Source organism: Sesamum indicum, linkage group LG9 (assembly GCF_000512975.1).
Source record: "Sesamum indicum cultivar Zhongzhi No. 13 linkage group LG9, S_indicum_v1.0, whole genome shotgun sequence".
In the NCBI taxonomy this organism is placed as follows: Eukaryota; Viridiplantae; Streptophyta; class Magnoliopsida; order Lamiales; family Pedaliaceae; genus Sesamum; species Sesamum indicum.
The window spans coordinates 4,363,462-4,379,691 of NC_026153.1; the positions used below are offsets into that span (position 1 = coordinate 4,363,462).

The 16,230-nt window shown below is 35.2% G+C and overlaps 4 protein-coding genes across 6 annotated transcripts; 2 read left to right on the forward strand and 2 right to left on the reverse strand.

Moving 5' to 3' along the window:
- Positions 413 to 4,025, forward strand: LOC105170589. 2 transcript variants are annotated; one of them, XM_020696759.1, is made up of 8 exons: positions 413 to 613; positions 718 to 918; positions 1,421 to 1,507; positions 1,617 to 1,874; positions 2,033 to 2,197; positions 2,513 to 2,566; positions 2,679 to 2,825; positions 3,339 to 4,025. In XM_020696759.1, exons 2-8 carry the CDS (start codon positions 736 to 738, stop codon positions 3,714 to 3,716), a joined length of 1,272 nt encoding a protein of 423 aa, XP_020552418.1. In that variant the 5' UTR covers positions 413 to 613; positions 718 to 735; the 3' UTR covers positions 3,717 to 4,025. The 2 variants fall into 2 exon arrangements, with proteins under 2 accessions (XP_020552418.1, XP_011089714.1); XM_011091412.2 differs by having other exon boundaries at positions 413 to 918.
- On the reverse strand, positions 6,646 to 8,980 carry LOC105170590. Of its 2 annotated transcripts, none has more exons than XM_011091415.2 (5): positions 8,621 to 8,980; positions 8,224 to 8,469; positions 7,278 to 7,566; positions 7,089 to 7,166; positions 6,646 to 7,001 (listed from the first exon to the last, which is right to left on the reverse strand). In XM_011091415.2, the coding sequence occupies exons 2-5, from the start codon at positions 8,451 to 8,453 to the stop codon at positions 6,951 to 6,953; spliced, it is 648 nt and encodes a 215-aa protein (XP_011089717.1). In that variant the 5' UTR covers positions 8,454 to 8,469; positions 8,621 to 8,980; the 3' UTR covers positions 6,646 to 6,950. The 2 variants fall into 2 exon arrangements, with proteins under 2 accessions (XP_011089717.1, XP_011089715.1); XM_011091413.2 differs by having other exon boundaries at positions 8,594 to 8,980.
- On the forward strand, positions 10,433 to 10,806 carry LOC105170854 (arabinogalactan peptide 14-like). The gene has a single exon (XM_011091777.2). The coding sequence runs from the start codon at positions 10,576 to 10,578 to the stop codon at positions 10,750 to 10,752; it is 177 nt and encodes a 58-aa protein (XP_011090079.1). The 5' UTR covers positions 10,433 to 10,575; the 3' UTR covers positions 10,753 to 10,806.
- Positions 13,700 to 16,205, reverse strand: LOC105170591 (NHP2-like protein 1). The gene is made up of 5 exons (XM_011091416.2): positions 16,063 to 16,205; positions 15,831 to 15,951; positions 15,594 to 15,697; positions 14,089 to 14,220; positions 13,700 to 13,986 (listed from the first exon to the last, which is right to left on the reverse strand). The coding sequence occupies exons 1-5, from the start codon at positions 16,063 to 16,065 to the stop codon at positions 13,960 to 13,962; spliced, it is 387 nt and encodes a 128-aa protein (XP_011089718.1). The 5' UTR covers positions 16,066 to 16,205; the 3' UTR covers positions 13,700 to 13,959.

Below are 16,230 nucleotides of genomic sequence, written 5' to 3' on the forward strand. Positions count from 1 at the left end.
TTCAATCATCTATGATATACAATAAAGATGTATGTAATGAAAATTTTATATTTAATTTTATTTAATACTACAAATAAATGCATCCCTAAAAAGGGATTGGTAAAATAAAATAAAATAATATAAAGCAAGCATAATTCATCAATAATCAAGCAGTTAATTTCAGCAGTGGTGGCAGATGAGTGGGGGGTATTTGGTAAATAAAACGGAAACAAGGGGCAAATAAGTAATCTAAAACCTACAAATTTCAAATGCCAAGGGCAAACACCAAATTCTCCACTTTCCCACTTTTCCACCGTCCCTTTTTTGCCCCTCGTGTTTAAGAAAAGGCCGAATTTCTCCCAATCAATTAGTATTAAAAAATCAGTCCACCACTAAATTATTGGTTAGTATAAAGTTCTTGAATGAGAGCACAGACATCTTTCCCTGCACTTGCGTTTGGATTTTTCGAAGCAACCCATCAGTGGGAAGAGAGAGAAAGAGACATTAGAGAGAGAGAGGGAGACGTCACTTCTCTCAGTGGCTGAACACTGCAGCTCCAAAAGAAGAAGAAGAAGGGGGGTGCGTAGGATAAGCAGAAGCTGGAGCTCTTTCTGTTTTTTGGGTGGTAGTCATGGTGGGTTAGCTTGATTGAATCTCGGGCTGCTGCTGTTGCTCTAAGCTAAGCGTCCTGTGCTGAAAGATTGAATCTTTCTGAGTTGGGTTTTGGGCTGTTTGCAGTGGTAGTTGATTACTGTAATGGGCTCTGTTCGTTTTAGCAATGGCCACCGGAGGAGGAAGTTGGAAGCGGTGCTCCTCTTGCTATGCTTATGTGAGTTGATCTCGCTATCTTGCGCCAGGAGGCTGTCTGCTTCAAGACAGAAGCTTCAAGTTCAGAAACACTTGAACAGGCTCAATAAGCCTCCCATTAAAACCATTGAGGTGCATTTACATTTTCATTTTAAGCCTTTTCTGATTTGTAGATCACGAATGTGGGCAAAGGGCCCTTTTTTTTTAAAAAAAAACTTATTTATTTTATTTTTGTTGGGGTGAGGGGCTGCTGGGGTGAGTTTGGTTTATATTTGTGATTCTTGGTTCTTTCAGTAAGCACTAAGCACTCAGTTGTTGTATATTGGCAAAGTTCTGCTTGCCACCTATTCTTGCTCAGAATCCATTCATTTTCCTACATTTTCTTCTCAACTCATTAGCAGTTCATAAATGTGAGGGTTCTTCTCTGGTTTCTTCATGAATAATGGGCTATTAAAGCTTCAACGACTTTTATTATTTATTTTATTATTTCCTTTCCTTGATTTTAGTCCCATTTTCTTTACCTTTTTTTGTATTAGTGTTACCTTTTCTGGGTTCTTGAAGGATAGATTTTCTTGGTTTGAAGTTGGTTATTCAGCAATGTAAAGATCTCATTTACATGTGATGATTGAAACAGAGCCCAGATGGGGATATCATTGACTGTGTGCACATCTCTCATCAGCCAGCTTTTGATCACCCTTTTCTCAAAGACCACAAAATCCAGGTCCATTTTCTTTTAATATCTTTATGAACTTTTCTTTATATCTCCACAGGATCAGGTATAATCTTTTGCGTTGTAATTCTTACTCTGGATATTGTTTCTTTTCATTTAGATGAGGCCTAGTTACCATCCAGAAGGGCTTTTTGATGAGAACAAGATTTCAGAAAAGCCTGAAGAAAGAACAAACCCGATAACTCAGCTTTGGCACATGAATGGCAAGTGCCCCGAGGACACCATTCCCATTAGGAGAACAAAGAAAGAAGATGTTCTAAGAGCAAGCTCTGTGAAAAGATATGGAAAGAAGAAGCATAGAAGCATCCCCAAGCCCAGGTCTGCTGATCCTGACCTCATAAATCAAAGTGGTCATCAGGTAATTGGAGCAGAACAGGAAAGAGAGCATTTTTACACTACAAAACGCATAAATAAGTTTTACCTCAAGAATGTAGTTTTATACTTGTTTCTTTATCTTGTGAATGTTTTTCATGGATGAGTTCTCCTCTTGCTGAAGTGATGTTTTCTGTTAACCAGCATGCCATAGCATATGTTGAAGGGGACAAGTACTATGGAGCAAAGGCGACCATCAATGTTTGGGAACCTAAAATACAACAGCCTAATGAGTTCAGCTTGTCTCAGATTTGGGTTTTAGGTGGTTCTTTTGGTGAAGATCTTAACAGCATTGAAGCTGGTTGGCAGGTATTACTTTGGCTGATAAAAATCCAACTCTAGTGAAAAATCCCTTGTTTTCTTTTGAGAAAATACACTGATACTCCCTACAATCATGTGTTATATTATAGATTATCCCTAGCCATTCTGTCTTCAACGGAATCTATTATGTAACACATGGTTGTGGAAGGTGAATTGGTGTTTCAAAACTGAGAAGTTTCTGTTATAATATGTCTAAATTTCAGTGGTGTTAAGTGTAATTATCCCCATTATTGGCAAGAATAGCCTTGAAGCTTAATTTGTTGTAGTAGTGGTACATGACGGATTGGTGCATAATGTTTTCAGGTGAGCCCCGATCTCTATGGTGACAACAATACTAGGCTCTTCACTTACTGGACCGTAAGTTCACAAACTTTTGCTGCTACTTTACTTAATTTTCTGTAAAATAAAGGACCATTTTTGAAATTGTTTTTCAAGTGATTTTCTAACTTGCAAACACTTATAATTGCAGAGTGATGCATATCAAGCAACTGGTTGCTACAATCTTCTCTGCTCTGGCTTTATTCAAGTCAACAGTGAAATTGCAATGGGTGCAAGCATCTCTCCTGTTTCTGCATTTAGGAATTCTCAATATGATATTAGCATTCTTGTCTGGAAGGTAAAATCCAAATCCACCCCACACTGCACTCTTGTAGGTGTTGGGCACTAATCATAGTTTATTAGCTAAATCCCATTAAAAGATGAGATCTTGATATAATATTTGTTCTGGAAAAGGTGACTGAATATGTTATTATATCATAGCAATTTTCTTTACCTAGATATCTTTTCCTCTTAAGGAATAATTACAGTTAAGGTTTCAGATTATTGCAAAAAGACCCATGATTCTTCAATAATTACAATGCATCCTTTGCAGTCATGTTTTACGTTACAAATCCTCCTCCAGCCCTCGAATCTGCAATATAAAACACGAATGTAGGATGTGCAGCTTTAAACTTTCAAAATTGAGATACTTTATTTTCATACTATGGCCAGACCTTTGGGGCGTCTGTGTAATTATCCATAGTTGTTACATTTGATGGCTCATTTCTAAGTTCATCGACAATTAAGGGCCTTTTAAGTTTTGATTTTATAGTGTACTCACTGTTTTCTTTGATTATCTACTCCATCATAGGATCCAAAGGAGGGGAACTGGTGGATGCAGTTTGGCAGTGACTATGTATTAGGCTACTGGCCATCTTTCTTGTTCTCCTACTTGGCGGATAGTGCTTCGATGATTGAATGGGGTGGGGAAGTAGTCAACTCAGAGCCGGATGGGCAGCACACCTCAACTCAAATGGGCAGTGGCCATTTCCCAGAAGAGGGATTCGGCAAATCGAGCTATTTCAGGAACATTCAAGTCGTTGACAGCTCCAACAACCTTAAGGCTCCCAAAGAACTTGGCACTTTTGCTGAGCAATCTAACTGCTACGATGTTCAAACAGGCAGCAACGGAGATTGGGGACACTACTTTTACTACGGCGGCCCTGGTAGAAATCCCAATTGCCAGTGAACTTAAAAAGGACGAATCGACATCAAAAAAACAAGGGGAAAAAAAAAAAAAAAAAGAGAAAAGATGATCCTTCTGAGAAGGAAGGATTTGTATCATTCAGTGTAGTCTGAACTTGCCTAGCTATGTCTCTATGTATACCCTTCTATTTTTCCTTTCTTCTCCCCCTTCTCTTGGTTTTCCTTAGGTTTTTGTTCAGTAAATGCAGTGGAAATTTTTGATCCTTTGTGTTTTCCTTGGAGAAGTTGTCCATGTAAGTGAATTGGCCAAGTTTCTTGAAGAAAAATCTATAGAGAAACAGGCCTTTTGTTATTTTCTCTGTATTTTATTTCTACTGAATCAGATGAATGAAGAGAGCTGCTCTGTGGTTCTTGCCAAAGAAAGAACAATTTCATTTAGACATCAAAACAATAATAAATTCTTCTAGTAATGGAAAAGCTGTCCTCTCTGCCAAATTTGTGGTAACATTGCTTTCTTTTCTTGGACTGGAGTGGGGGGTGGGGCAGTCTTGATTGTGGTGTGTGTTTGAAAAAGATAGGGATGAGATTTGCATGTGAGTGGGAAGAAAGTACTTTTCTAGTCTTTGGATTCTTAGTGCATTTGCCTTTATGCAAAGAGCCCACAATGCATCCACCACTCCTTCAATTTTTTAGGTTTGTTTTTCTTCACTTCCCTTTATTTATATGCAAAGCTCCTCTCCATTATGCCCATTTTCATGGGTTTAAACTACTTTTAGGATTGACATTTAGATTGCCCCCCTCATGGGTTTTGTTTTTTTTAGAATTATCTAGATTATTTCTACTTTTCACTACTTTTTACAAAAAAAATAAAAAAAAAAATCACTTTTAATTATTTGACACTTAAACTTTTAATTATGTTGTGACTTTCAACTTTGAGTGTCTTTTACGAGCTTATAAGCTTTTCAAAATATCTCATAAATTATTAAAAAATATTTGGTAAAATTTTCGGATTAAGAGATTATAAGATTCAAAAATAAGATGTTAGGAACTTTATTTATATTATTGTCATCACTGATATTCTATAAATTTCATAATTTTGTTTTATACAAACACTTCAAGAACTTATCTTTATATTAAAATAAACATCTTATAAGCACTAAAAATATCTTAATTTTAATTTTTTTTAAACATTCGCCCTTTATGATATACACTTTTCTAAAACTAGAAATTTTTACAAATACTCCCTCTCAATTTTGACTAATTTCCATTATAAATAGTTTGGTGATTTATTATAGACCCCACAAAATGAAAGGTGGGGACTATTTAAATCCTCTTGATTTTGGGTGCTCCCAAGAATCTTTTCCCTGGTTTGCAAGTTTTATTTTTAAATAAGAATGCGACTTTTACATCATTAAATACTAGAAATTTATATGTGCAAATTAAATAACTCAAATGACCTCAGGGTGTGTGGGATTTAGATTGTGTTTGGTTAAATTTGTTTAGAAAAAAGTCCTATAAGATCACACATTTATAAGATACTCTTGAAAGATGCTATATTTTATTTTAAAATAATTTTTAAAAACTCGTTGGATAAAATAATATATGAATTGTATTAAAAGTTTCAATTCCATAATTAATATTACCAAAAAATAATTTCAACTTATCATGCAATTTAAAAATTCAAAATATAATTGGAACTCTCTTGGTTTTTTCCAAAGAGCATATGAGTTTCTAATATTTTATTTTTGAATTTTTAGCCTTTCCTTTTTTTTTAAAAAAAAATTATCAAACCCTCTGCAATATCATAAAAAGTTAATTATGTGGTCATTAAAATTCAAATTACAAGCCCAAAAGTAAAGTCAAAGGATGAGGTTGAGAGGCCCATTTCTTTTGCTTCCCACGAAATAATGGGCTGCCCAATTCACCATACATAGGGTCCAGTCCCATTCTAGTGATCACAAGGCCCAGGCCCACCATTTGGCTTTACTCATACTTGTGATCTTGATCCCACATTCATATTCATATTATAGGACAACAATGTGCTATTTTCCTATACTCATTTTAAATGGTATTAGAGCCTCTATCCTAGCAGCAATTGCGTGGCCGTGGCCAAACCAATACCGGTGTAGGTGAATCAGCGTAAAACCATTCTAAGTGGATGGTGAAGCCGGTTAGCACAAAACAAGCCCGTCTAGGCGTTGAGGTTGCAAAATGTAGTCGGTGTTATGATTCTAATCGTAAAGTATGAGATTTGGAACGGAACATTTGGTGTGGATAATGATGGCGACATTATAGCGTTCCTCCATAGTTAGGTTGGGGTATGTGGGTGCTGGAGCTGCAAAGCTCCAGTGATGGATTGTTATGATTCTAATTGTAAGGTTGGGAATGGTGGGGTGTATATGGTTTTATAGTGTTCCACTTGAATAGAGTGTTGAAGCAGTCCAAGACAAAGTGGCCAATTGGTAGGGATTGGTTTCACTATGACCAATTGGCTTTTGCCAACTTTTACTTTTGTAGATTCGGTAGGACATCCATTGCATCAAAGTTTGGTCTCACTTTCTTTCTTCTAACCCTAATCTTGTCACCACAAAACTATGCCATTTAGAAAAAGGAGGCATTTTAAGTCTAATAAATTACATAAATTCCTCGTTTACAATCGATATGAGAAACATGCCAGCATCAATGTTGTATAGTGGCCAAAATCCAACACCTTGAGTTGCATAACGAGAGCGAATGAAAAGCAAAAAATTTAGCCTGGAAATGCTCTCAAGTTTGATGAAATTTGAGAGGATAAAGTGCCATCTGCCCTATATTCTCTGTGGCTTCTGTTTGATGGGATACATTAGAATCCACGTAAAAAGCTCCAAAATGTGCTGAATTCAAAGAGCTGTAACCACCCTGGCAGCAGTGTATCTCAAGAGGTTATCACCATTTGAGAGTGTAAGCAAACTGTATATGCACTCAATTGTATCGACCGGATTAAAAAGAAACCTTTTTCATGAAGAAGGCTTCGTGCAAATGCACTAGCATGTTACAGTCGAGGTACAACCCCATAAACGGGAGTGTTCATAACAGAGATGTTGGCGAAACTTCACCAGCATAATGTCGCTATCTCGCTAGAAGACCCCCCCCCCCTCCCGGTCTATGCTCAAGAGTAACATTTTCTATCAAACAAATCAAAGAGCCCACCTGGGATTTCTACTCCGTCTGCATATCGCAAAAATGAAACCAAAACTTCCTGTTTATCCGCCTCTTTGTTCCTCTAGGAGCAAACCTATCATTCGGAGTCACTTTCCATGCTTCCCATAGCTTTCAATCCTCTGGGTTTCTGAAAAGGTTCACAATAGAATCAGAAAAGAGAATGATGCAATCCACGTATATTAGGGAAAATATCAAATTGAAATGAAATAGATACCTTCTTGGAAGTCTTCTTCTCCCTCACTTCGTACCTCTCTTGGCACAAATCTGTTAACCATGCACCAGGGCTGACCAACTACATAAGCAGAGAAGACGGGTTTCTATCACATCTCAATACTAATTTAGACATCAAAAACATAAAAATTCCTCTTGCTGTTCAAACACCTTTATCAAATGAAAAACTCACTAATATGGTTCTTTGGATCAACTTGGCCCGTTTCTTGGGCCTTTGAGGCGGTTTGCAGCCTTTCATCGCCATGAAATCTTCCTCTTTTTCTTTACTTGAAAGTGTTATTAGCAACTTTGGCCAAACGATCTTCCTATTTTCCTCCTTTGGGTTTGCAAACAACGCCTTGCTACTAACATCAAATCCGCCCGATCCCCTCGTCGTATAATACCTGTCCTCCTTCTCAGGTGATAAGGACGCTGATGCTTTTCGGCTGTCATTGGCAGTGGATCTACTCATCCCCAATTCCCTGAAGTAAAGTAAGTGAAAAATGATTACTCTCAATTTGTGAAAGCTATCAGCTTGCATTTCTGATTATTTCTAAATCTTTTGTGTTTTTAGCTGAAGAACAATACTTGGCCAAAAGACAGTTGTTATCCCAGATATTCTTTTCTTCCATGCAGTGTATTAAGCTGAAATCGAAGTTGTTTCCCATCCCAAGGACCTGATTGCTCATTTTAACCTTTTCCAACTAGCTTTTCTAACAATAAAATAGCCGTGTGGATCTAACAATCACTACAACAAACTCATGAAGAATTCCCACAAGTTCTTCTTTCATCAGATACTGAACTCAAATCTGATGATCTTTGCATGACAACAACATTACAGAAACCAAAAAACACATAAAATTAAAAAGGCAACGAAAAGAGTGAACAATAGAAGAATTATCTGAAGCACCCTCCTTTATTAAGCAACTTAGAATGGAAAATTAACTAAACACCATTTACAAAACCCAACAGAGAACAAATCCAAGAATCCATCTTTACTTTGCTCCAGTTATCAATATACCCAAAAATTAATAATCAAGCAAAAAGCATTAAAGAAAAATCAATAATGGCAATAGGAAACGTCAAAAAGTCAAGAAAGATTCAAACTTTGAATCATTTCATGGGCTAAATCTTGTCACCTGTTAGGGCGATGAGGAGATGGGACTGGAGGAAGAGCATGCCCATCTTTACTACTGCTATGGACATTATTACTGTTGTTATTATCCACCACTCTTGAAGTGATTTTCTTCTTCACAACAGCCCCACCCCCGCCGCCGCCGCCACCTCCATCTGATTTTCCATTCAAGGATGAGTCTTTTACTTTTACACACCTCAGCCTCTTTCTATTCCCCCACTGCAACTTATCCATTTCTGTATGCAAAAATCTGCAGCATTAACAAAATTTAAAGCACCCCATTTGAGATTTTTGGAGTAATAAACCAAGAAAATGCAGATAAACATCTAAAAATATAATGGAAATAGAAGAAGAGGATGAAAAGTCAAACCCACCTCAAGATCTGAGGTAGATAACAGTACCTATCAAGAATGTCCGAAATTCACCCTATACTGAAGAATCTAACAACAATATAATCAACACAACCCCATGCAGCAAAAGGGAAACTGCAACAAAGAGAGAGAGAGGGAGAGAGAGGGAGAGAGAGAGAGAGAGATTACAAGATTGAGAGAGAGCTTTGTTTGAAGAACAGCTCAAAGAATATGATTTTTCTTGGTAAAAGGGTTGCAACTTAGGATAAAAAAATGATAAAACTATGTCAAAAGGTAAAGATTTTCTCAATGCTACAGATTTATATTTTCTGTGTCAATGGAATGGAAACTTGGCTCTTTTGCTGTGAATTGTGATGCAACAATCTCATCTTTGTGTGTGTAGTCTTAAGCCTCATTTTGTGAGTTTTTTTTAAGAAGGCAAAAAAGGGAGTCCCCAAGATGGAGTGGGATTAAGGGTAAAACAATCCTGGCCGTCGGTTGTTGAATGGACGGCTGGATGGGTTTCCCTCCAACTGGCCCGGGTAATATGGAGCGTCGGGGGGGAATTGAGTCACGTGATTCTCACATGCTCTTTCACTGGACCTTTTGCAGAGCCCATTATTGTTGGGCCCGTTTAAACTCCATCTTAGGAATATTGATATGGGCCCAGAACAAGCACTCAGAGTGGGGCCCAAAACTATTATAACCATGCCTTATGATGTAGTTTCAGGGCATACAGATCTTTTATCACACTTTCGTATCACATAAATACATAATTGATCTGTCTTTTTTAAAAATTAAATATTATAATTTGAAAGTGAATTTGTATCCCATAAACGCATAAGTGTGATACGAAAGTGTGATATAAGATCTTTTGTTGATTTCAAGTGTCTTTTACTTTGACGAAATTTTAATTACGTTTGAAAATATAGTCTCTTAACTATTAATAAATTGTACAAGTTAGCTCTACTATTAGAATCATATAAAGTTGTGTTTGAATTGAAGGATTCGATAGCTTCAAATTTTAAATTTATCTGACTTATTTAGATAATTTTAAATTTCAATAAACTTAAAAAAAATTTAGCATCTATTTGGAAATTGGAATTATTTTCTCCACTATTTAGGTAAATTCTATATTGAATTAATATTAAATTCATTTAAATTATTCTATCTAAATCCCTTTCCCAAATTTAAATCCCTTCATCTAATTTCAACTTAAGAAAGAGCATAGTACAATTTGTGATGGAGGAGGGAGTATAAGTACAAGGTTACAACATAATAGCGTTAGGTACAACAACAAAAGCGTGAAGTACAACTTAATTGTTGCTTAAATCATAGTGAAAACTAGTCCAAAACCAAAAGCTTTGACGACATAGACAGCTTGTGTTCCACCTTTGGACACTCTGTCACTTCATATAATTAACTATTTCTAACATACTATATCTTTTTGTTATTATACAATATTTAAAACTACTGGTTTCAAATAATTTCCACCTCATAAAAATACTCAAAACCAACCCAAATGAAATCAGAAAACTGCAATTTTTTCAATACTAATTAATGATGGGACGTGCAGCATTATCGATGTCTCATGACGTGAGGTATTGTCTGCTCTATATTATAAAAAATGTATTATTTTCTGTATTATAATTTATAAATTATTTTTACTTCAAAATTATAATGAATTAATATTATTTGCCATAAATGTCATTCAAATTTCTCATATGTAATTATTAAAAAAAAAAAAAGTAGGAAAGGAAAAAGAAAATAGAAATAGAAGAAGAGAAAATGATAAAAAAAATCTTGTGGGGCAGCTGCCCATCTTGTAGCTGTTCTGCATCTGCTGTATATATAAACCCCCCCCCATCTGCACCACACATCACGATTACACCTCCATTCCCTCTCTCTACACACACACATTCACACATTTCTCTGTGTGTATATCTATACATACACCTATACGTATATACATCTTCCCTTTGAAGAGTACATATACACAGACACAAATGGAGGCCATGAAGATGAAGATGGTAGCAGTTGCATTGATGATCGTCATGCTCTCCGCCGTCAACGGCGTGTCCGCCGCCGACGCTCCTGCACCCGCCCCGACCTCCGACGCCACCCTCTTCATCCCCACTTTCTTCGCCTCCTTTGCTGCCATGGCTTTTGCTCTTCTCTTCTGAAATAATTATTATGTTGTTCATCAATCTTCACTTCTTATTGAAGTAGAATTTTTAGCATTTCCTATTTTCAGTTTCTTTTTTTTTTTATTAAAAAAAATGTGTTTTTCCATTTTTTAGAATTTGTATTTTAATTCATTGTCATTGTAATAATATTGGATTTGCTTGTGTTTGTTGATTTAATTTTCTATGTAGTATATGATTAATAAGAGTTATTTAATTCCACACTCTATTTCCCATACTTAAATTTTATTTCAGCATAAAAATTACGAAAAACATTCAAATTATACGCAAACTTCATTGGTTCTTGCTCAATGTACGTCGTTTTATTTAAATTTTCTATAAGTTTTACGTTTTTAATAATTAAACGACCACAATTAAAGAAATTGGCCAAAATCCCGAATTCTCATATTTAATTTTCTAGCAAAACTTGTAAAATATGGATCTTTTTGGAACAAAGAGAGTATAGTATACTACAATTTCAAATCAAAATTGATCAGATTTTGGTTATAAGTTGAGACAAGACAGCATAAAAATAATTGGGAGAATTAGATTTTGTTATGTCCAAACAAAAAAATGCAAGAATTTGAAAAACATGGGACCTCCCTTTGTCCTAAGGTAATTTATGACATATGCCCAAAAAGATAGAATTAGAAGGTGTAGGAGGAAAGCCACACACACCAAGATATTGTTGGTGAGGAGCTATTTGAGATAGTTGCAATGTGAAATATTGTTGGTGTGTACTTTAGGGAGTGTTCGTGTAAAATTTTACTATTAAATAGGGAATGTATTTGCTATTTTACGGAGGCATTTATAATTCCATAAAAAATAATGGGTATATTTATAATTTTGTAAAACTTCTATATTTTATGTTATAACCATATAAATATTATCTTTAAATAATATATATATATAAAGTGAATTTTATACATATAAAAATAAAATACCAAATATAATATCAATTTTGTAACATAAAGTTGTGGGCTATATTTCCCCAACATCAAAGTGACCTTAGGGTTGAGCAAAGTTTCAAAATTTGCACCCCACCCCCACCTAACTGTGAAATATATGACATCTCAACTTACATAACTCTATTTTGGGTCTAAATTTCTAATTATACTTTTCATGCAAAGGTAACAACCTTCAAAAAGTTGAGTGTGTTTTTATGCATATAGATACATAAATTCTCTTTTAGATTTGAACATTTAAAAAAAAAATGATAAATATAAAGAACTACACAAACACCCCTGAAATTCATGTTCTACATTACTAATCCTTATTGTTTCCGAAAGAAATTATAATTCATAAATTCCGAATAACTTCTTTCATGATTTTAAATTGGGTTAATTTTATATTTAAACTATCTCAAAAAATACAAAATTATATTTCGCCCCAAAAAGTTATATGAGTACACTTACATCTCATCCGAAAACTTATTGTTTACATTAGACCCCCTTATGTTAGAGTTCCGATGAAAAACACTGATGTTAACAAAAAACTTATGTTAATTTTTCATTTTACTCCTTGTTCGACATTCTCATGTAATAACATTGTACTTATAAAAAAAAGGTAATAATATTAAACTCGCTCTATATGTAAATACAAAAATATACTGTAAATATTAAATGTGAGGAGAAACTAAAAATTCTATATAATTCATTTTGCTAACATCAACGTTTTTGTTTAAACTCTAATGGAAGGAAGTTAGGTGTAAACGAAAGTCTTTTATATAGGGTATAAATGTAATTTCAAAATTATTTTAAAAAATATAATTTTACATTTTCACAGGAACTCCAAATGTAGTTAACTCTTTTTAAATTAAAAAAATTAAATTAATTTAAAAAGATATTGTAATTAATTCAAATTGTGAGAAATATGATGTAGGTGGCACATGGGTTGAAGAAAGTGCCGAGTAAGATAAAGCAATGGCCCAACTCAAAAGACAGCCCCCCCACCCACCTCCCCTTTGCACCATTTCTTTGATTTTTAAAAGCTGAGTGATTAGACAGAAACAGCAGCACTCCCAACTTTAATTATATGATTCCAACAACTACCACATGTCTCCTCTCTTAATTACATCATTAATTTTCTCTTTCTGCGTTTGATTAAATTAAAGTATGGTTAAACCTTAACCCATATGCTAAGCACATGCATGCATGGCCTCTATTGTTGTTCATGTCTATATAACATCAGACAATTCAAAAGCAATCAAAATCAAATCAATTTAAACAGTAGATTAATAATTTTGCTATATTTTACATCTTAATAGCTACAAACTCACGTCATGAGGAGCTTTGGTTTAAAGAAGATTGTTGTGTTGAATGTCAATTTAAGGAGAAAATTGTTGTGTTGAATGTCAATTTAAGGAGAAAATTGTTGTGTTGGATGCCAATTCAAGGAGAACTGTTGTGCTGCCCATAACCTTTCAGTTTAAGGAGGATTGTTGTGTTGAGCGTCCTACCTTGATGTCTCTCGTCCATTACTAATCAAGCTATTTAAATTTGCAAAATTCATAAAAATTAATTTATATACAAGTGAAGTGTAAATATAGATTGGAATATATAGAAGAGGGTAGTCTTAAGTAGAAAACTTGAAGTGATTCCCATGTTATTTCCCTTCTCTGTTCTCTCAACGCTACACTGTTGTCTAATAACTACGTTGTTGCTTTAATCTACCAACCATTAAATGACACTGCAACTCATAAACCATTACCTGCTAATCATTACACTCTAATCAAGCTGTTGTGGGAATAAAAATGTCGCACAACTAAATTCACACAGCATGTAATACGAAAGACAGAACCCCTTATTGCAACACTAAACAACTCTACACATGTATACTCATTTCAACCGGCAGAATACCCAGGCACAACTGTTGTAACAACAGTAAGATAGTAATAATAAGGAGAGCGAGTTGGATGAATGCCTTTTCAGTTAGCGCTTCAAAACGACACCTCAATTGAAATATATATCGAATCCCACAGGACAGAAAACTCACTCAGTGAATAAGATAACAATCCACATAATAATAAGTAATGGGCAAGAATCCTCATATTCATGTGCCAATAGTACATAGAACTCTATGAATCACGGTACAGAAAGGTCAAGGAAAACAGAAAACAGACAGCGAGCCATGCACAGGGAAACTCGCTCAGTCAAAGCCTCGGGGGTGGCACCAGAGGCCCATCATGCTGGAAAACGCTTTACACGCTCAGATCAGGAGCTTCTCAATGGCATCCTGCATTAGACAAAAATTTGAGATTTGAAAATTCAGATAACTATCAAATAGAGATATTAAATCTTGGTTACAAGTAAATATAAAACCATCGGCAAAGGTTACCTTCAATTGCTGTATTTGAGATTTCAATTGGCTTCCCTCATTGCTAGTGACTGAACAGGCAATAACTGGTCTGGTAACACCGCATGCCCGACCAAGAGCTTGCTTAGATGGCACAAAAACGTAGGGCACATTCTACAATCATATAAGAAAGATCAGTTAAATTTTTGTCACTGGCAACTGTGATACTCCCAAGTGCATCAAGAAAATTGTCAAATCAGACTCTAAATTATTAACAATCAGAATCAATTACAGTATCATTATTTTAGTTGTCAAATTAACCAATAAAACATCGTCATAAACTCCCTACCTGTCTGGGTTCAATTACCTCATTGCTACTTAATTAATACACGCACAAGCATACACATTTATGTGTATTAATGTTATGCTAAGACAAGATACATGTAAAAACACTATAAATATCCAGGATGTCAAATTCAGTTATAACTTCCAATTGTTCGAACTAGAAGTATACTGCAAACCATCCAAAGTTGCAAGGGAATGCATCAAGCTTTGTGGTCTAGGCAGTAGGCAAAGTAGAACTGAGGATCATTCTATTAGAGCTCCATATATATATAGTCGGCAAATGATATAAATTACACATATTGCATGCTTCCGGTTGACAGTCTGTTAAAAAAAGAAAAAAAAAAAGACAAAACAGATGGCTGCGCATATTTGTCAAATTTTATTTGGAATGTCATGGAATGCATTAAATATTGTATGATGGATCATAACAAACAGCTTATGTCATATACCAGAAAGGCCTTGTAAATGAAAACATGATACCAGAAGTGGTAAGTTTTATAACAAAATCACAAAGGCAAAAAAAAGACAATTATCACATAAATTCTGAACAGTTGAAAGATCTTATTAGCACATATAAATGACTATAGTGCATTTTCACCACTTAAGTTTTATATGAAGGGAACAGAGAATGATCAAATAACAACTTTTGACACACCTGAATTATCTGGTGCACGTTCACAATAACTGTGCATTCCACTACTTATAACACAACACAACAACAATTGGAGACTATCTAACCTTCCAAATCCACTGAGAGAAACCCTCCCATGTTCTTCAGTATAGTAGTTACACCACTTTACTTTTAATATTTTCACGTCACATCTTTTGTTTATTGCAATTTTTTTCTCCATCACCAGCAAACTAACATCCCAGTTACACAACATTCTAACAATACAAAACCATATCACCACACAACATTCTAACAATACAAAATCTTATCACCACAAGTATACACAACAAAATTTGAGAACGATGAAACCAATCAATAACTCCTTTCATCACTCAAGATTCAAGAACGACATATACTACCACCAAAATTTCAACAAAAATCAGAACTCAACCCTTCGCACAAACCACAACTTCTCACTTAAACAATCTTCACACAGACTATCCACATTCTACTGACACGCATAACTCATCAAGAAGCAAAAAATAACACAAACACATTTGAAATTTGATATGGCCCTACAAGAAAAAGTTACCTTATCTTCAGCAAGAAGTGGAAGGTGAAGAAGGATTTCGAGGGGCTCTGTATCAGCCGCCATCACGATGAACTCGGAAATCCCTCTATTCAGAGTCTTAGTTGCTGCAATAAATCAATTAAAACAAACAGTCTCTACAACTCAGCAGCAGCACATGAGTCAAAATACCACATAAACTGAAAGAATACAATAAAGCCTGATAAATTCATAAATTAAAAAAAAAAAATCAAAGCCCACCTTCATTAGCACCCTTCTTGAGTTGTTTGTAATTGGCAGCTTGCTGAACCAAGTCCAGAATAGTTATCGTGAGCTGGGCATCTGCCAACGGGTATGCCTTCGGGTTCACAGCTTCGGCAGTCTATACACAAACACAACATACAGATACATTACGCCAAAAATCTAGGGAAAAACTGTACATATAAACATCAACTATTTGAACTGGGATAGAAAACTGAAGCGGAAACGTTACCATGATGGCGGAGAATTCTAGCGCAGAGGGCGAGTGCCGAAGCTTCAAGGTAAAAGCTTTATAGGGTTTTGGGAGACCTCTGGAACAGAAATTAGGGTTTAGGTGAGTTGGAGGGGTGTTGGCTACTGGGATATATGTAGAGTTAAGATTGGAAAGGAAATTGGGCCA